The sequence below is a fragment of the Apus apus genome, chromosome 3 (assembly GCF_020740795.1).
Source record: "Apus apus isolate bApuApu2 chromosome 3, bApuApu2.pri.cur, whole genome shotgun sequence".
Taxonomy (NCBI): domain Eukaryota; kingdom Metazoa; phylum Chordata; class Aves; order Apodiformes; family Apodidae; genus Apus; species Apus apus.
Genome location: NC_067284.1, coordinates 72,352,670 through 72,374,559, shown reverse-complemented (window position 1 = coordinate 72,374,559; position 21,890 = coordinate 72,352,670). Strand labels below are relative to the sequence as shown.

At 35.7% G+C, this 21,890-nt stretch overlaps 1 protein-coding gene across 9 annotated transcripts in view; it reads left to right on the top strand.

The window, feature by feature from the left end:
- The window catches only part of SRBD1 (S1 RNA binding domain 1), a 128,459-nt gene that overhangs the window by 76,724 nt on the left and 29,845 nt on the right, over nt 1-21,890 (top strand). For all 9 annotated transcript variants that reach the window (XM_051613072.1, XM_051613077.1, XM_051613078.1 and 6 more), the window contains one exon: nt 2,039-2,121. In XM_051613072.1, coding sequence (XP_051469032.1) covers nt 2,039-2,121 — 83 coding nt within the window. The remainder of the gene's footprint in view (nt 1-2,038; nt 2,122-21,890) is intronic.

Sequence of the window (21,890 nt, the reverse complement as noted above, 5' to 3'; positions counted from 1 at the left end):
AGGGACTGGAGTGCCTTTCATACAAGGAGAAGCAAAGAACTGGGAGTGTTCAGTCTGGAGAAGAGAAGGCTCGGGGATATTATGAATGTGTGTAAATACCTGATGGGAGGGAATGAAGAAGAGAAAGGCAGACTCTTCTCAGTAGCGTTCCCTATCAGAACAGGGGCACAGACTAGAACACAGGAAATTCCGTCTGAGCACAAAAAGGGTTTTCAAACACTGGGATGGATTGTCCAGAGAGATTGTGGAGTCTCCATCCATGAAGTTATGCAAAGCACATGATCCTGGGCAACCTGCTCTAGCTGACCCTGTTTCAGCAGGGGCCTTAGACAAGATTGTCTGTCCTCAAGTGGTCTGTCCAACCTAAACAATCCTGTGATTCTGTAAAGGTGTTGAGATATATATATATAGTGAGAGAGAGAGAGAGTGTGTATATATATATATAAAATGTGTATATGATAATCATGCTCATAGAATGGTTTAAGTTGGAAGGGATGTTAAAGATCATCTAGTTCCAACTCCCTTGCCATGGGTCAGGGACACTTCCCACTAGACCAGGTTGCTCAAAGCTCCATCCAGCCTGATTTTATACATATGTGTGTGTATGTGTCTGTATAAAATCAGCTATTGACCACTGGAAATACTTCTGATTTTCCTATTTGAACATCATGTATGTATTGTTGACCAAACCACCATGCATACACATATTTACTCCTGTCTCCTGTCTGTTCTTTCTCTAACACTTTCTTGATTTGCTTAAAAATTAATTTAAATGTAAAATTAATTTTCAGACATATCTCTTGAAATGACTAGTGCCAGCTGTGGGGGTGATTCTAGAGACAGCTGATAAAGGATGACAGCTTTCTCTGTTCCACCACATTTTTCTCATTCTTGTGCAAGTGCACATGGTAGGAAAAGCAGTTTTAGCAACAAGGCCTGCCCTTGGTTTTTTGGTATTTTGGGTTTTTTGTTGGGTTTGCAAAGGCTTTTGATCTCTGGAAAGGCTTTTGCAATATCTTGCAGGTCCTCCAGACACTCCTGTTCTTCATCAGTGTTTACTTCACTAGGTAGAATGTATGTTTGAAGAACTGCTAAACCAGCTAACGTGTTCTGTCTTTACTCAGGAGAAGAAAGTTTATAAATGTGATACTGGTAGAACAGAACTCTTTTAGTTGAGTATATCTGGAAGGGAGCACAGCTGCAAATGCTAAATGCAACCTGGTATCTGTAGAATTAGACCAAGACTGAGAATTGACATATGCAAATAAGTATTTTTTCTGATATTTCATTAAGTAAAGGATTTATCAATAAGTGTAGGGTATAAAAATGCAGTGTTGATTCAACATTTGGATTTAGAAGGCGGAAGGTTCTTCCCATGTTCTCTTAATGGCACCAAAAATGTTAGAAATTGCTGGGTTGTTTTTTTTCCCCTAAATGAGCTTATCGTGATCATAGATTGCAAACTGATGTGTTTCGGTATGCAATTTATATTAGTTAAGCTCAAAAAAAAATTTCAAAGGGAACACTTAATTTTATGGTTGAATTTTATGAATATATAATACATAAGTAAATAATACGTACCTTAGGAAATACTGTATTAGATAAATAAGTCTGTGAACAGTTAGTCCATTCTTTTTTGAATTTTGTTTCTACATATCTGTGATTTAAGGTTATATTTCAGAATTTAATTTTAAATGTTACATGTGCATTTAGTACAGATACAATGGAAAGAAATAGTGTACACAGTTCTATTTTTTAACTCTGTGGCCTAATATTTTAAATGTCACGATTACAGTTTGAAATCTCTTTAGGTCTTTGCTTGAATTGTTCAGTTTGAAAGTTTGATTAATGTAAATTTCATGTCCTGTGTCTTAACAGTGAAAAAGGACTCTGCTGTATTATTGATTATTTCCAGGTAAAAAAAAGATATTTAATATATAGAAAATTAAAAAATGGAAAAAAATATCCAAAATAATTAAAAATTATTGTGATTTTTTTCAGAGAAAAACCCTAATTGTTTCATAATTCTGTTTTTCAGTTTCCATAGCTAGACGTGTCCAAGACCCATTAGCCGAGCTCGTGAAAATCGAGCCCAAACACATAGGAGTTGGAATGTATCAGGTAAGATCATACAAATCGTTTAATCTAGGTTGACTATCATGATACAGAGCAACATCAAAATGCTGATTTATAATTGTCGACTAGTTATGTCTCCATTAAAAGACATTTCTGGGGTTGATATAATGGTAGTAAATACTTAGAGAAGTCAGACTGCCTCTTTTCTAATCTCTACTTTTAACGATTGGGATTGAGACTGAAATGGCTGTAGCCAGATGTATAGTCTATTAAAAACATCAAATCAGACAGGTAACCTGATCTGTAAAGCTTTCTCTTTTTTTTGTATTGTCACAGCAATGGGGTTGTAGCTCTTTGTGTAAAATACAATGAAATATTGATCCTCCATTTAGAAGCCATTAATTTGCACTACTAGGTGCATTCCTTCTTAGAAGTTTGTAATGAAAGCATTTGTTTTCAAGGTTTTCATTTACTAAAGCTGAATTGGAAAATGTTTGACAATTTTTATACATTTTTGTAGGTTATTTCTGAGAAATAACTTTTACCTTCAAAGTATCTTTACAAAGTGAGTGGTATTGAGAAGTGGTATGTAAGTTATTGTCATTTTATAGCATATTGGCATTGATTCAGGAAAGCATTTATGCATGTGCTTAAGTCCCAGCAAATAGAGAAGTAAAAAAAAATTAAAAAGAAAAGAAAATTCAGCACATACTCTTGTCTGTGTTTTTGAAACTATAGAATTATGAGTAAATTTGAAAGGCTGGAACAGAATCCGGAACAGAACCATCTGGGTCTGTGCTTTGAGATTAGCACATAAGATTTAATGGGATAGAATTAGCAGCCTAGAATCCTTGACTGCTGGTGCTAAAGGTGTTGTGACAAACAAAGGTGCTATGAAAAACTTTGAAGTCTATATCCTGTTTTGTTTTTAAAGAACTGGGGTTAACATTTTAGTTGCTTAAGGTAGAGCTTAGTACTGCTTTTGCAGGCTCTTCTAATATTACCAGAGTATAAAATGTACTCTTGTTGCTTGCTAGCTGCAAAACTCAGCAGTAAAACTAACTAGCAAATCTTTCAGGATGAACTATACCATAGTTTCTGAGGAAAAGTAGGTTGAAGGGCTGAAATACTGTAGATTTCTTTAACATATGTATCCAGAGTTCAGTAAAAATGTGCTTTAATGAGGGCAGCTATAAATCAGGGGATGGTCATCTGGCAAAAAGAGGAGCTTCAATTTGAAGCATAGTTGCTTCCCTTACTTGTGGAGACCTACTACTTTCATTTGTCACAGTAGCAGCACAGATTTTTGTTGCTCCTTGCTTTAAGGAAAAAAGCATTTAACAAAAAAAAAAATCTTGAAATGCTTAGTGCTTCGAGAAGATGTTTTTTAAATCAATTTTTTTAAAAAAAATCAATTAAAATTTGAATATTTTACTGTTTGAAATATACTGTGATTTCATAAGTATTAGGAGCTTGTATTGCTGTAGCTGATGGTATTGATTCACATGCATGCTATCTACTGTGGTCCATGTGCATGTTGTACAAGTATACATCTAAAGTCAAAAGGCATAGAGTTGGTAATGGTTGTATGGTTTTGGGAGCAGGGTATTGTCACACAAATGTTGGGATGAACCTATTGCAGCAGTTCACAGTTGCCTCTAAGACTGAAGCTGGCATCATTTACTTTGCACTGAAACAGAGCAGTACCATGTTCCAGGCACTTTCAGAGAAGCTTCTTGGTCCACTTCAGATGTTCTGCAAGTAAATGCCCAGCTGTGTTATTAATTCATGTCCAAACTGGTTATATGAAAAGTTTCAGAGAAATAATTCCTAAAAGTCTGGTTGTGATAGACTTGAAAATTTCTTCTTTCCCAGCTATCTGTACTTTTAAGTTTCATCGTGATTTAAAAAAAACCTCCAAGATAGATACACCTCCTGTATCTAATTCTTAAGTAAGAAGCTTGTTCAAAGATACAGAAGTTTCTGCAGTACTAGAGCTCTATGTAACAATATTGAAAGCAAATTTTGAAGTCTTGGAAGCAAAGTCAGAAGCTCTGCTGCTCTTCAGCATGAGAGCTCTCTCCTGGCAGGGGAGAGGAAGGGAGAAGAGGAATTAAGCTGTTATGACTGGTCTTTCTTCAGAGAGAACAGTCAGTTGCTGGCATCTCAGAAAAAGCCATTGTGTTGTGCAGGAAGTCCTAAAGTAGAAGCTCATAATCTCAGTATATCAGGTACAGAATTTTGTATTATCCAGGACAAATTGAAAAGTTTTATTACATTTTAATTTATAATCTGTTTGCTTACTGTAGCTTTTTTACTAATTTTTTTGAAACGTGCATTGTGCAGTCTACATAAAAAATGTAACAGGCTTTTCACAGAGGTGGTTACTTTCTTAGCCCACTGTAACTATAAACCTAGCATTTAAATATGACCTGTCCTTTCTTAAACACCCTGGAACTGATATTTAAGAATCTGACAAAGTTTTTGGTTAGAGTTTTGGTATTCTTGTCCTGAAGGATAGACATCGGTTAGTCCTGTGCTTGACCTCTCCTTTCTTTAGGCAGAGGCAGGGCTGTGTGCTGCTGCTGTTCATGGTGGAAGCTGTATGGCATAGGCAGGTTGGTGGCTTCTTGAGGGATGGTTGCGCATTTACTGTGTGTTGATCAAAGCTTGAGCTTCCTGAAGGGGTGGTCCTGCCTTTTCTGCTACTCCTGTCCACGTGGCCCAATCCTTTTCTGGTACTCATAAGGCAACATGATGTCCTGGGTTAGCATAAGAGAGGGGCAGCATAGTTTGAGGGAGGAGGAGTGGAGCTGGGCTTTCACGACAGCCCGAGTTTTGATTTGTTTGAGACATGGCCCCTCCATAAGTTTACGATAGACAGAGAATCCCAAACTGCTCTATGTGAAAGGCAATGGCAGAGACATTAATTTCTCTGTCTTTTCTGGGAGTTTTTTCTCACAGGTTGAAGTGAGAGACTGCTGAAGCAGAAAGCTGCCTGGTGAGGATTTTAGCTTTTGTTATGGGACTGTGGCAAAGGAACATTGTACGTTCAGCTGGGTGACCCCTTTGGAAAGGAGCTGCTGCTATCAACAATTACAGTAGCGCTACAGGAAAGTGAAGTGGTCATATGTTAAGTCTGCTGCTCACAAATGAGCTTTCTCAAAGCCTGTAGAGGGTGTGCCCCATCAAGAGTACTGGGTGAAGCAACTGAGTCTTCTGTAGTTGCTGCTTCCATGAGATTTTGGATCCCTTCCACTTGGCCTCTTCATACTTGATGTGCATGTTTGCAAGAATATTGGTGGTTTCAATTTTTTCTAGTACAATTTTTCCAAGTAAATCTCATTTGGGTACAAATACTTTGGGTACATAAATATGAGTTTCCACGTAGCAGGAAATCTCTGTAAATTGAGTTCCATTAGCTGGGATTTCTGTTTACTTATTTTAGATGATGACAAAAATGAAACTTGTGCTTGACCACCTGCTTGTATTCTCTTTCAAGTTATGATTCTGAGTTTGTGCACTACCAAGAAAATCAGGTTTGTCAGAGAAAAATAAACAGGCCCCAGATCTCCTAACAGGTATTTCCTTAAACACGGAGAAGCACAACCTGATTTATTAGGGCCTCTCTCAGACTAAATTCCAGTTGCCTAAAGGTCCTCGTCTTCCTTCATCTTTATCTCATTAGGAAAATTGTTCTTTCCTCCCAGCCAGGAACTTAGCCAAAATTAATTTATCACCTTCAGGCCATATTGCTATGATTTCTTCTGTAGTTGAACATGAAGATGATGCCCAGACTCTGTCTGATACAAAATATGTTTGCTTTGCCACCTCCCTATGCCAGTTCAAAGCTAAATTCCTATTGGGGAAGAAGCAGTTAATGGCTCAAGACTTTATTATCCTGCAAGCTGGATTTTGGCTGATGAATTGCCATTACAGTTGTAATGATCTTGAAGATGTAGATAAGAGTTGAGAACAAAGCTGCTTCACGAAGATTGTGGTTAGGGAATTGAATTCCAGAGCAAAGAAAATGAATTAAAAGGAAAAAAGATGCCTCAAGACAAAAGAATGCCTTCCTCTCAAATAGAAACACAATTTTTGATAAGAGAATAAAGCAGCACTAGCATAAACTTTGTCTACCTGTCCCTATCAAAGACAAATTGCCTCAATTAAAGAGGGGATTAAATTAATAAACTTTTTAAAAGTCAAAATCTAAATCTGTATTATAAGCCGGAAAACTAATGCTAAGAGCCTATGTTAAGTTTGTTTGGTCTTTTGCTGTTCATTTAATGTGCAAAATCCCCAGATATTAGATATAGATATAGAATATAGTTATAGAATTCCCCTAGTAACTTCTAGGGAAAGAGCTAGATGGAGCTCAAACTTGCTTGTAACCTAAGAACAAAATCTGTGGTGTGTGTTGAAGGATCAGAGTTTTTGACAAGCTATATAATAAATAATTTGCACCATGTCTGATGTTGAAAATCTAACATCCTATTCAGTCTCTATAATTTTCGGAATGCAAAAATAATTTCCCTATACAGTTTTGTACATGGTAACATCTTCACTGTTTAACACATTTGGAAAATTATTTTCTGGGAGATAATATATGTAGTTTTGTAACCTCTGAGTGAAAGAATACTTGATTCCAGATGTACCTGGAACATTTTGTATCAAATAAGATTTTTAAACAGTCTTAAGTAGCAATTTCTTAGTGAAAAAACATGCTTGAGCTAATTCTTGGTTTATTTTCTATATAATGCTGGAGGATCTTGATTAAAGGAATTTAACAAAACTGAATGAGAATGCCTAATAAGCATTGGAAATGCCTTTTCTGTCCCTCTTGTCCTTTTTCCTCCTCATGTTCCTCATTATTGAAGTGCATAAGTTTTGCATTTGATGATTACTTGTAGGACATTTTATTATTTGAGTTGCAATTTGGTATGCCTTTTAAGGCTCGAGTTCCTCCCCTCCCCAAAGTAAGTATGCTTTATTAAATAATAATGCATCTTTAGGGAACACTTTTATTCAGATATGCTTCCTCCTTAACAGGACCAGTCCTGTCATAAGTATGCTATTGTGGATATAAACCAGCTTAAAATCTCCAGATAGTTAAGAGCAATGCATCTCGCTGAAGTTGTATCTCAGTTCCTGTTGGAAAAGAGGGAGGCTTTTTATCTTTCTCCCAGAAAGCCATGAAGGACACTTTCTGCTTCTTTCCTTCCCTGCCTCAGTGCCAAAGCACTCTTGTGCTGGTGAGGGAGAACTGATTGGCAGTGGTGGGTGTTTATGGCCTCTCCTGAGGCTGAAATTGCATGCAACCCTTGTAGTTTTTTGCATTCTTTAATCACTGTCTTCTGTCAAAAGGTGTGTGTGGCGTCACCTCTCAAGTCTTTCTAAACCTCCAGTGGGAGCCTGTAGTGACAGGATGGGAATTAGAAAAGTGTAGCATTAACCTCATGTTTGACAGTAGTATAACTTCAAATTTTACTACTTTTCTGCACACCCATTGTGAAAATTACTCATCTGAGGCAAAGTGACTTTATATTAATGCTTAATAGCTACTAATTGTGGAGATATTTGGGAGGTGAACTATTGTAAAATTTTAGAAATACAGGAATTGGAGACCTCAAGGGTGTCTCTTAAGTGCAAGAGCAAGACCAAATACAGTTGGGTCAGCATATTTTAGCTGTAGGTTGAACAAGCCTATACATTGTTTCAGTTTGTTGTCTTTCACAAGAGAATCTGCTTTGTCCGTTGCACTGCAGGTGCTTGTCAGCCTCTTTTTACAAACCCTATCAAAGATAGGGTTTTGCTAGCTTTGTTTGTTAAGCCATTCTGAGGCTTAACAAACTTTAGGTGTTATTTCTTTACTATCTAAACCAGTATTTTGGGTAAATGGTTTCTCTAACAGTGGAAACTTGAAAAAAAGTGTTTAAATAGGAAGCTGCTAGCAAAAAAAAGCTGTGAAGTAGTTGGTGAGTACAAGCAAGACATCATAATCTGAATTGCTGTGTGGTTTAAGAATGGCTTTGTCTTAATTTTTTCTTAAAATACAGACAGATTTTAATGGTGGAATACAATAGGCTTAATATCCCTTTGGTATCTGATTTTGGTTATACACTCTGTACATAGTATGTTTTTATTTCATAACATAGAGTAAAATACTGGATGGAGCTGGCTGGTTGAAAATGTAGATTTTTCACTGAGTATTTAAGAACTTTATTTCACTTCTTTATTGTTAATTGACCCATAGGGTATATGAGTAGTTAGGTGTGTTACTTGGATAGCATGAAAGAATCACTCATGTATGATGTGAGAATATGATGACATATGATGTGCAAGAGTGTCTTTTAAATCTCTGAGGTGTGATTGTTAAAACAACCTCAAACTTGAGTTTGCTTTACTAAGCTTATTCAAAGAAATTTGTGTTGGTTTGGAACTTTTTTCTGTTTTCTTCTTTTTTTTTTTCTTTTTTAATAAAGAAAATAGAATGTTCTTATTAGGTGAGTAGTGCTTTATATTGTGTGATTTGTGTAGCTCCTGTGGAAACTCTATTCAACAGGAATGTTGTTTGCTGGTCAGAATTGTATGCTGCTGGTTTCAACACCCAGTTGAACAGCATGTCTACGTAATACTTCAGCATTCCTCCTATATTACAACTCTGAATTTTTACATACACTTAGGCACAGAATGGATCTTCTATGTTATAATTGCAGTGTTGTCAACTTGCTTATGATTTTCTGTACTTACACTGTATTTACACTGAAATGGTTGTGTAAAGAGAACCTTTGCTTAAACAGTAAGTGTCAAAAGATACCAGTGTACACAGCTATGTATCTCACTGTAATTAGCCCACTTATTAATGAATGAGTGTCACTCCTTTTTGGCAGTATATGGCAACCAGTTAGTTATGAGTGTACTTTAGCGTGAAAAAATTTATAATATGGATTATACTGGTGGACTGGAGTCTTGCTGAAACTTCAGGGTATCATGACAGAAACTGGTTATTCTGATACTATATAAATTCCTAAACAACATAGACTAAAGGATATGTTGCCATTGTTAATAAAAAATTTATGACAGTAACTAGACATTCTGGACTGCTTCTGTGTTTCTCTCTGAATTGACTCACTGGGACTTGAAAAAGGGGGCTCATGGGATAGGATTTCACAGTGCTCTTAGCTCTGCTCCTCAATAAAGGAAACTTAAACCTCTCCTGTGAACCTATAGGCTCCTGCATAGAGACTATTGTTGCAGGATTTTTTGCAGTATACTGTAAGGAAAAAAAAGTGTCTTGTCAGTAAGGAAAAGGTCTATGCAAAAAATAAATGGATAGGTAGACTAGTGAAGTTCGTTCTTGGTGAAAGATTTCTAACACCCAGCAACTTAAAGGATCCTTATGTGTTATGTAGTAGTGGTGAAGCATTAGATTTGCAAGGAAAGCAAGGAAAATGTGTGCTTTTCGCTCCGCACCATTTTTAGAGTAAATTATGTGCTTCTCATTTTGAAAAGTAAAGCACTGTGAACCAAGCTGGCTGACATCTATGGGAACGAAGTCTTTGCAGACAGCTTTGTCATGGAGATGTAGCCACCTCATAATGTTTTCAGGATGCTTCCCCACCCCAGTTAAGTAGGTGTGCAAAACTTAAGGTTCCTTTCCAAATAAGTTACACCTCTGGCAAGTTTGTGTAATTTAATCCTCTGCAGCAGTTTTGCTGGCTGCCAGGGATGGTTTATATCCTGTAACTTGACAGGAGTCTCTCTGGTTGTGTCTACCTGTTCTCTGGCTGGTAAGAGAAATCAACTGTCCCATCAGCAAAGCACAATAAACTTTTGCTATTCTGTTATGGCTGGTTACAACAAAACAAAGGAATACAGAAAGCAGGTAAGAGTTGCATTATTACAGTTTTTAGTTAGTACACTGTATATGTTTACCGACATCTCCAGGAAGATGTACCAGCTCACTGTGATGCAATGCTGCCCCTTTAAGGAAATAAAGGAAAATGTGTGCATGTGTATTTACAAAGAGTGCAAAAGCACAGCAGGCATCACCACATCTGCACATGTCACTCATGAAGCTGCCCATGGACTGCGTCTCTTTTCACTGCTGTCACCAGAAATGCATTGTAGACAGCATTTGAAAGCTTGCCTTTGTAAGCAACCTGAACTGCAGGTAAATTTTAGACATTTCTGCTAATAATGCCCCCCTTGCATCACTGCTATTTATTATTAATAGAGAGTTTGTATCTGCATATGTTGGGTTTTATAGAGCTGCTGAAGTTTTTAGCAAAAGTAGGGAAGCTTCAAAAGTGTCATTATACTGAGGTGGGATGATCTAAGAGTGCTGACAGGAAACAGCTGCTGGACAGATTTGCCTTCCCTTGTCAGTTTGCTTCTGATCTCTTAATTACCACGTCTCTTGGCAGAAGTTTGTTAGGCAGTTTTTTGTCGCCATATGACAACAGACTTGGTGCAAACCTCTGTTGTATGATTTCTGCTCTAACTGGATTAAAATTCTATGTGTTACTGTTCGCAAATAATAGGTGTGAAGGCTGTTTACTTCCATAATACCACAAAAGTGGCAGATAGGAACTCCTGAGCAGAGTTGGCCAGGTATAGGATACCCTCTATGCAGACTTGGTTAATATTTCAGTTTGTGTTTTTTGCCTTTCCATAAATGTACTTAGGCAGAGCTAGTTCAAACACAGGAGAGCTGAGTTATGGTCCAGCCAGACAGATTTAAACTCTTTTGAGAGACTGTTCTGACGTGGGAACCAGGTGGCAAGAGCAGCAAAATGGGAGTTGCAAGGCTGGGATCCTGCAAATTGCCTTGAGAGGGCCGATCGGTTTGGAAACACTTGACTAAAAGCTGAAACAGAAAAGAGGGTGATAAAGTCTGTATTTCCAAAAGTTTTATTCCAAAAGATTGAGCAGCTTCTGAAATCTGTGAGATGTGTTTGGGTTTCCTGTTTACATTTCAAGTGTTTAATAACCTTAAGTGAAAATATGCAATTCTAGCATTGAAAAATTGTTCCAGTCCATTAAGTTTTCAATATTTAAGTTCTTTACATTTTTGAAACATTCTTTAAAATGCTATAGTAAAATACAGCCAGACACCCCCAGATTACTCTTGGCATTACCAATATTCATGATGTGATATTTGTGTTCAGAGAACTTGCGTTTCAGTCTCAAATATTCATCTTTTATGTGAAGTAAGTTAATCTTTACAATGCTATGTTATGAATTCTAGCCAGATTTTAATATAAGTATTATAATGATAACATTTATTTAATTATAGCTATAGCAAAAGCATCTCTTTATTGTCCAAAGTCAGGTAAAAGTCGCAGTGGGGATGTGAATCACTTGCTTTGAATGTGTGTGGGGGGTCAATTTAAACATCATTAATGTAAATATTATTTGTTAGTGGAATTCCATAGTCACTGGTTGCTGTGCAGCCGTCATCTGTTGCATCTGTTGTTTTGGTTTCATGAATTAACAGTATGTTCATTTGACTCATAAGGAAAAATACTAATATTATTGTACTTTTGAGAGATTCTCTGTGTGTTCATAGCACAGCAGTTGTTGAGTTGATATCTGAAAATCTGGAATCAGCAATAGATTCATATTCACCTTCAGTAGGAGATCATAAGTTACAATTAAAATTATGATATTTTAAACTCATAATTTTTTTCTTAATATCAGTAGTTCTAGTGGTAGATATGTAAAATAAGAACTTGATATTTTTCTCACTAAATACGTAGAATTATTATTTTTAGTAAGTTTGAAGAAATATGAAATTGTGGAATGCTGCAAGAACTCACAGGTTCACTTGAACTATGGATTTATTTTTCTCAGTAACTGTTTTATATTAAGTGTAAGTAACTGAAAAAAAATAATGCATTTTACGTTTTAGTACAATATTAGTGTACATCTTTGTCTAAATAATGGCTCTGTGATCAAATTTTTCCTCTCTTCCTTAAAGATGAACTTAATGTAGGATGAGTTTAAATTGGTGTTGATGTTCCTTGTAATAATTCCATGACAGTTGTCATATAATAGGTATAACTGAAAATTGTAGTCTCTTTTCACTAAGAGACAATATAATATGCAAGATTTCTCTGATGTTTTGCAATTGGTTGCTTTTTAGATTTTTATCTTGCTAATAACACTTTTTGTAATAAACAGTTTTGAAAAAATAAGTTTAGAAACTAAAATCATGTTTTGCTAGACAGTGATTAATATCTGTGACCTTTATTTTTGGATCAGGAACATAAATATACACTTTTTTCTGTGTCAGTCATTGTCTAAGATTTCATCTTTGTTCTGCTTTCCATTACATACCATGAATTATATGAAATTAATTTAATCGCTACTCCAAACAGAAATTAAATGTGCCCTAATCCAGAGTTACGTTGTTTGCTTTTACAACTGTAAGTCATAAGTAATTAATTTTCCTTGGAAAATTAATTCACTTACCATTCCCAGTAGCATCATATGTTGACACAGGGTTATAGATAGTTTAATATTTTTGTTCAGTGTATTGGCCTCAACTTTGGAAGACCTTAAAGCAAAACAAATTTAAATTTACTCAACTGTACAAAATTCAGGGTTATTTAAAGTGAATGTTGTCTTTTTTTCTGTCAACCAGCTGCCAACGATGATTCTAAAATTGTATCATTTTTTGGAAACCCTGAAATCTTTGAACAGGTGTGAGTTATTTCTTTAAAAAAAAAAAAAAGAAACAAACAAAAAAAAACAAACCAAAAAAATGGTTTCATGTCAGACCTTTGAATAACATGGCCACTGAAATGCCATCAGAAGTAGAAAAATCTAGCTCCTTAGAGAAAATAACTGTATATTACAAAGCCTTGGGCTAGAGGCAGGGTATTTTTTATTTTTTTTTCAAATGCCTTATATTGCTTGAGATGCTAGTAGGCAATTCATGATTCCTGTTGCACTCAGACACTTCTAACTTGACTTAATTTAGAACATTGTTTTGTTTCCTCTGTTTTTGTTTACCAAAGGGCAGCTCACTGCAGTGCCAAAGGGGAGGGCAAACACTTGTGTAGGCGGCCCTGCTGCCCACAGATGACTGTCCTTCAGAGATGGCATTGGGCAGTGTGGGCCAGAAGTCTTCCGGAATGAGAGAGGCAGCTTTTAAGTCTAATCTTCCAAGTTCACTAGGAGCACCTCTTTTATATATATATATATGTATCTTTATGTATTTTTTTACTTGCAGCTCCATAAAACATGGTGTTTATTGCTTTGGTTTATTTTTATTTATTTAAGTCACCCAAGTGAAGCTCCAGTGACGGCAGTGTTGCAGTTCAAACAAGCAAGGCTTATTTAATGAATGTCCCTTTGTGGGTTGGTGGCTGCATTTTGCCTCAATGCAAGGGGTTGATATCACTGGCGTTTAATTTAGAATTTTGGGGGTGGAAAGTAGAAATTGACATTTAATTCCAGTGTAAAGTTACTGCTAGATTAGACACAGAAATATTATTGCATTAGCAATCACAGGAAGAAAATAAACTATGAGTGCATTGACAATATACAGTAGTATTGCAAACTTGGGTAAAATAGAGCAGTAGATGGAAGAAATACTTATTCAGATGCTTTTTCACCACAGCAGGTATTTTCAAGTAGATAGTGTACAGAAAAGCATCTAGAATTGGGTCTTACTAATAGGGCTGGCAAAGGCAAATTAATCTATACCACATCTCTTCTATATATACATATTTATATTATATATTATTATCTATACTATATATATGCATGTATCTTATATATACTGTATATACATGCATATATATACAACATGGATGAATGTGTTGACAGAGATCTCCATTAAATTCTGTATTTGTTACTTTCAACATTAATTAATTTGAGTTTCCTGATTCTGTGTAAGGCAATGCCTTAGTGTGTATCTGATAATGTATCAGGTCTCAGTAAGTGCTACTAGCTGTTTCATTATTATGACTTAATTACTTTCAAAAGGCTTCACTATGATATTTAAAAATGCAAAAATTCCTGCAAAGGAAGTGTCAGTCTGGTGAACTAAGTTTGACTACATACTTATCCTTGACAGTCATTTATGTTACTGAAGCTGCATTGTACCTACTGAGCCGGGCTGCTCATGTTTTCTAACCTTGCTTATCAGATTTAACAAAGTGCAATTCTGACTGAGCCTGCAAAAGTTGTCGATTTCTTCATTTTCACTTACTCCGTGATGCAATGTACCTTCTGTTTCAGCAAAACAAGAAGCAAACACTAGCTCTATCCTTTTCTTACCTTTTTTGCAGGAGATTGTGCTGATTAAGCATATGAGCAGCAGATTCAGGACATGCTGGCCCAGTGCATCAGCATTCTTGTTACAGTTACCCTTCTGTGGTACTGTTACCAGTGTGATGTATGTAAAAATGGTGTTGTGTATAAAAATTTTGGGAGCCAACCAAAAACTTGCTGTTCTTACACATTTCTTGGCATCGGGAGTTTGTGTTTCTTTTGGGAATATTCCAGTTCATTTTATGATGACAGTGATTGTCTAAATTCTCAAGAAAAATGAAGTTAAAATAATTATTGTTTAAAAACAATTGCAGAAACTATTTTTTTTGGGTGAAATGTATATTTTGAGCTCAACTGTAGTTTTGGATTAGATAATCCAGAGTTGACACTAATTCTGAAAAAAAAACATTGAGCTATGAAGTACAATAGGGAAAAGCTCAAGAAGCATGAGCAAATGCCTGTAGTGTCTCCTCATGTAAGTGCCTCGCTCTTTGGAGGCCACCAAGAAGTCTATAGTGATTGACGTGCATTCTGGCAAAGCTTTCCACCTCCCTGCCCCCCCTTTCCCTCTGCAACCGTGTTGAAGTCAGTCAAAGTGTATAGACAAAGCTGAGTGAATACCAGTTTCCCCAGTACAGGGGCTATTTTTTCAGGAAGTCTAACTCAAACCAGATGTTTTGCTTAGACCTAGAGTTTGTTGCTGCCAAGCATCTCATCAGAGGTCAGAGTTCTGGGCTCAGGGCCCTGCTAGAATTCTTTCACAAATTGCTATTCGGTGAGGTTTTAATCCTAATGGAAAGAATAATGTGCTTGTAAAATCTGCAGTTATTACAAACACAGTATACATATTGTGGACTTCAAATGACTACATATTTCATTCCCATAAACAGGGAATGCAGATGAATGCAGTGTGTAATAGTTTTAGACGTTCAAACTTAAACCAAGTATATAGTTTATACTACTGTTAACCATTTGCATTCTTAACACTTCTGTAAAATGAATAATAATCTTGACTAACAATTGGCAGTTCAAAACAAAACAAAATGAAAAAAAACCCAGCACATTTCAACTTGTAAGCTGTTTCCTGAAATAAATAGGAAACTTTATGCTTTTGAGAATGTTCAAAAAAACACTCTGCTTCCTAAGGCACTAGGTTTGGCATGGATTCTTTCTTTCCTTCTTTTCTTTTTTGCTGTATCAGTTTTTAATAACTTGGTAGCAACATTTTATGGTCAACTTAATCTTACTTCAAGTATTTCTTCATACAGCTAATTATTCATCCCCAAAACCTCAGAGTGTGCTTATATGTACTCCAGCTTACTTAAAAACAAATGCTGGTGGTACAAAGTGATGAGATTAAGAGCTAGTGATTAAAAATCTCACTATATTTTTATCATCTTGTTGGGAGCATTATTGATAAACTTCTGCAGTGATTCTGCTGAAGTGAAGCTTGAGTGTAAGAAAAAAATCTCAGGTAACTTTGCTTGGGTGAAATGGAGAAAATGCATCTTGATGTAGTATGAAGATTAAGATTATTATCAGAAATGGATCTATGCTGTTGAAAAACAGGGCTACAGTGTGAAATTGGACTGTATAACTGATAGTACAGTGAGAGTATAATGATGAGTTGTTTGGTTTATCTTGTGTAGCATCGTAGTTTTCAGCAAACTGCTGAAGAATCTGTTATTTTTCAACTTTGATAACTCTTCAAACTTTTAAGTATTAAATATGTTCAGTAATGTTTAATATAACTGTGCTGTTTCATCTCATTCTAATTTGTGAATTTTATGTAACTCATAAATGTGTTTTCACTTTGGTGATAAGTGTAATTAAAGAAAAAGGTGGTGTCAGTCCAAAGAGTTCATGGTATCCTATTCACATGTTGATCATAGTGATAGTCATGCAGGGAAGGAGGCAAATATGTGTAAACAGTATGCCTACATTAATAACCTAAACTTTGAGACATGCTGAGGCATTCATCTGCTGTGCAATTATTTATTTTTTTACTTGTTTATAGTAAGAAACCTGCTGAATGTTGATGGTACAACATGGGTGTATTACCTTACCATGGGAAGAGGGGGGAAATCTTTTAAGTACTGGTGTAACTGTTCAGTAAGCCTTCCTATTGGCTGAATTTGTTTCATGGCATTGAATGTAGAGATTTGTGAAGTCACTTCTACATCAGTCCTGTTGCTGAAGAAGAAATTGCTGGAGCTGGTATTTGGATAGCAAATTAATTTTCAGAGACAGTTTGCATTTTTCAGAGAATAGAAAAAAAATAGTTTTTTTTCCTGCTTTATTCTTTAGAAAGAGGATTGTGGCCAAACTGATACTGGTAAGCTGCTTTTCCAAAATAGTGAACACTTGTGTAAATATTTTCCCCTTGGTTTATTGAGTGTAATGACTTATGTTTGGACATACAGAACTGGATTAGAAAACTTGAGTTCTTTCAGTGGGTAGATTATAAATTTTAACTCCTTTCTGTTAGAATAAGCATTTTGATGAACTGCGACTGTTTCTTTTGTTTAATAAGCACCTAAAACTCTATAAAGACATGCTACTTTTATTGCAAGTTGGATGATCTTGGTGCAAGTTGCTGCCTCAAGGTGAGAAAGTAAATATTAAATGTGGGCTGAAATTAAGACATACAACGTAATCATTCAGATGCAATAAGGAAAAGTGGAGACAAACTGCAATATTATAAGAGAAGTTTTTTCATATTAATGAGTTTCCATTTGCCAGTAATTCTGTCATTTGTAACTTGAATCATTCATCACCCCTGCAAATGGTTCTTTTAAGACGCTATTTGCAATTTTGTCTTGTGTTTTTGTCCTTGATGTTGTGAAAATGACCGTCTACTGTTACAGGAATGAAAAGAGATCTCATTCAAACATCTTTTGTGTTTCCACTTTCAGTGAAAAATGTTTTTCAAACCTGCAGCTGGTTATTTCTGCAGGAGTTCCCACTTATATTCATGTTTGATTGACATTTTGAAATGGCAGCTTTTCATGAAAAGCTGTTAACTTGTAGAATTTGGTTATGGTACTAAGACAGACTGACTTTGTTCTACTGTTGGGGCCTGTCCAACCTAAACACAACGCTGCATCTGAATTTAATAGTGCTACTCAGCACAGAGAGCATGAGCTTTTTCCTTTTTTTCTTTTTTTTTTTCTTTTTTTTTTAACACTGGTGCTCCTGGTGTGTTTTTGAACCTGACCTGATAAGTACTCATCCTGATATCTTTAATGTCAGTAATTGGGTTAATTTGCATTCTCCTTTCTTCCTCTCCCAGACGAACATGTTGTGCTTCCATAATTTGAATGATGGACTAATATGTTTTCATTTTACATCATGAAAATAAGTGGAAAATGTTTTTAATGCCTGTACAAGTACTGCAGCATCTGTTTTAACAGAGAAGTTACTACCTGCAGCATTTATTTCTATTTATTTTTGAAGTTTTGGGCATGAGGGCAGGCTTATGGTCTTAAATCTTCTGAAAAATGATTATTGATTTAATTTATAGTAAAAAAATGAGAAAGCAATGCATAGTGTAATCATTCTGCCCTTTTAAATCTTCTAATCTTCTCATACCCATATATGTTGACTGAGAGAAGGAGTAATATTTTTAGCTTTGAAATAGATTCTTGTTTACATAAGGGAACTGAAAAATGGATATCTGAGCATCCCTGGTATCCATGACTGTCGTCTACTGTTGTTTTACTCAAGTGTGAGAAGTATAACACAGGAAATATTTGGGGTTTTCCAGAGATTAATTATACAGTCCTGTAAATTTGTATGATGTCTATGAAGGGAGCATCTGAATCATGTTTTATAAGGAGATAAATAAGTTTCATTGATTCCAAGTGATCATATATTGCTGAGCTGCTGATGAATTAAAATTATTTTCTGCATACCACAGTTAGAATTTCTGATCAACTGTTCTCTTACCTGGCTAATTACTTTTCTGAGACCTTCTTTATAGATTTGCACCTACCTATGGTGCAAATTGATACACTCATCCAACTCCATGCTGCTGTAGTTTGTTTAGGATGCTGAGAGGGTATAAAATGTAAAATGTCCTGCTTATGGGTCTATGCAGATGTCTCTCAAGTAATTTCCAAGATGGCAATGGATCAGCCATGCTGTGATTAATTATAAAAATTCCAGTGTATTCTTGCTGTGAAGTAAAATACTATTTGCTTGATCCTTTTCTTTAAAATGATCTAGACCAAGTGAAAGTGAATGTTTTCTCCGATGCCCATTTTGTATTTCTAAATTTTAAATTTAACTTTGGAGTACCAACCAGAAGATAAATTTGATGTTGAAGAACCATTGTTTACAGTTCTGTCCTGCAATTTTGAATGAACACTTGCAATCTTCATCTGAACTTTCAAAGTAAAAGTGAAAGTGTCCTAGTTGCCACTATTCCTGCAAGCAAAGACAGGATACATGGCTACAAGCTTTTCAGTATACCCTTAAGGTCACTGTGAAATACTAGACCAATTGAATTAAATGGCAAACTGCCCACTGACTTTAAATGGAGCCAGGATTTTGCCCTTTAACTTTATCAAGCCCTAAGGGCAAGCAGATTTAGTCTTAAAAAGACCAAACATGGTAGTGTTTCAAAGGAAAGTTGAGCTGTTGTGAATTTTGACCCAAACTGTGCAAAATGCAGAGGGCAGCACAAGGCCTTGGCCTGCACTTGGAAGTACAAGTGGTATGGGTAAATGGCTACTGTCCTGTTGGATGGAGTGAAAGGTGGTTACCATTTTGCAATACTGTCTTCCATGTCTTCCATAGGAAAACATTACTTTCATGTATTATTTATTGCAAATGAGCATTCTTGGTTTAAAAATGTGTAGGACAATACAGAGAGTGGGAGAGACCAACCAATGTGCCACTACTTTACGCTGTGTGGAGTAAAACAGATTGGATTTTTTCTTAGACTTTCCCAGAGATAGGACTAAATGTTTAAAATGGATACTTTTTTATTTTTGTTATTATTTATTTAATTTTAACTTCTGGTATTCCTTCTTTATGATTCTGTGATAAAGTTTCAGTACTGTGTATGGTCATTTCATATGGTGTCTCTTTTTTCAAGAAGGATCTGTTAAGACAATGTTTTTCAGTAAGTTTAAAGATTGAAACATTAGAATGATTTGCTGTCATGGAAATCTTAGATTGCAAGATAAAACATTAAAGAAAAAAATACACTTTGCTCAGCTAAGCACACATTCAGCGTCTTCAAACTAACTTGTTTTACAAGAGCAAGTGTAATACTCATTTGCAACCCTGTAAGTACTGTGTGCTGTTACAGAGCAAAATGGAAATTCTTTGAGCCTGGACTTTTTCTGCCACACTAATTTAGGCAGAAGAACTAAACGTCCTTATAACATTTTTTTTCCTCTCTAGTTCACTATTTTAACTTATCGATCCTTATTTCAATTTGACTTCCTCAACTCACATAGAAGTGTTGCTGTGAATGAAATCATACCTGTTTGCTCTCTTATGATTAGCATAAATTTAAATAACACAAAACCTCAAAGTAGGTAGGTTGATAATCTGGATATTCTTTGTAAGTATTAAAACCCTCCATGTCTATTTAGATATTTTTTTTCTCCCACCCATTATTCCTGCTGTGTAGTCCTCTTTCATTTTATTTTAATCGGGCTGATGGATTCAACTATATATTAATGAACTGGCAGTAGGAAGTTAAGGAGATTTTATTTCCATTATGTTCTTCTAAATTTCTGCATCTTCAGTAGAAGATGCTTATGTCAGTGACAGGTCCCATTTATTCCTAAATTATAGTGAAACACTACTTCTAATCTTTATTAAGACTGTTCTAAAGCATCATTCCTAAACATGCTGTCTAGTCTTGCCTTCTCAGAAAGTATAAGTTGACCGGGTTACCTGTTGTCTTCTATCCCTGCAACTGCTTCTCTCTACAATGGTGTAGTAAAGCCATGTTGATGAATGTTATGTATATATGTTATTATGAGTTAATATTTTAGGGATATCTCAGGTAATTATGTTTTTGCCATGGCTTTTCCTTCCATACCTGAGAGGCATTGTTAGAAGTACTTTACTCTGAGTAGCACTGATGAAGAACCAAGGTATTTTGATGAAAACACTTGTAAGTGTAGGTAAGAAGAGTAATGGTACAGATTTGGGCCTCAAGGGTGTGCAAAACAGGATGTCCATGCTCTTTATTTTCTTAGGTTTCCTTCCTTCAGTGTAAACATCATTAGACCATCTTTCTGTTGTATCACATACTGAGACCTGATCCTATGTTATATATATTTCCCAGCTCTGTTTAGTAAGCCACTGTGCTTCTTCCATAATCTTTTCTGAAAAACCATTGTCATAAGCAAATGGCATATTTAAATACGGTGCATGGTTTAGTTCTCCAGAGCTTGAAGAAGTATGCTAGTCTCTCTGAATGTCTGCATCCTGAAGTTTAGAGATACCTTTCAGAATGGCTTTTTTATTGTGGATGGGGTTTTTTTGCATTTTAAGTTCTGGTCATAAATTGTGAGGTACATAACTAAGACAAATAAAAATAGATTAATATATAAATGATTTAAATATATGACCGTTTTATGAAACATTTGAAGCAAGTGTAGTAGTCTTCTGAAAACACCAGTGTAGATTTACATTCATAGTATCTGAAGAGACAGCAACCTGGAACTGGACTCTATTAGATCAAATTAATTTTGTTGCTAAAATTTCAGACTGTTGTGTAATAATGTAATTTTTGTATAGCAGTCTGTTTGCAGAATTTGTGCTGCTTCTGGGTTGGTAGCCGTTGGAAATGTGCTAGTGCTGCAGCTCTCCAAGAGAATTATTTCAGTGGCTAAGACCTGCAGACAAATTTTTCAGATGAAGAAAATGCTTGTTTTAGTGAGATGAGGTGCAGCATGTGTGTATGGGAATAGAAGGAGGAAGAAATTAAACTTTCCTGAAAAATCTGAATCATGAAGTATCCGTTTATTTTCTGAGACGTTAGAATTGAATGATGGAAAAGACTGAAAATACTTAAAGAAGATATATGTGCATAACCCATCATGAAGAACATTATCAGTTGTAGGTTCTTGTTTGTTGTCACAAGTATAAATTCACAAGTGGCTGATGTGGCTGGGAGCTTTTTGTCTTCCTTTGAGAAACATATTCAAGAGGAACTAATTATTTCTTTCATGTGATGTGACCTAATGTAGAGTCTTATGTGCAACATTCTCTTCCCATTTTCCTTACTATCCATATTTCAGTATACTTTGCACCAGGCTTCCATACCTTATACATAGATGTCCTTGGTATGCATGTAACTTGAACCATTTTGTTGTTGGTTTCTAGTTCTCTTTTAGAAGCATACGTGCTATAATAAAAATCTACTTCTCGGAAGTCACATCTAAGTTAAAAGAAAAAAACAACCCACAAACAAAAAAAAAAATTCAAGTACTAGCCTTTCCCTCCCCCCCACATACTGTTACGAAGTCAGCATCTTAGGAATATACTTAACTGAGACA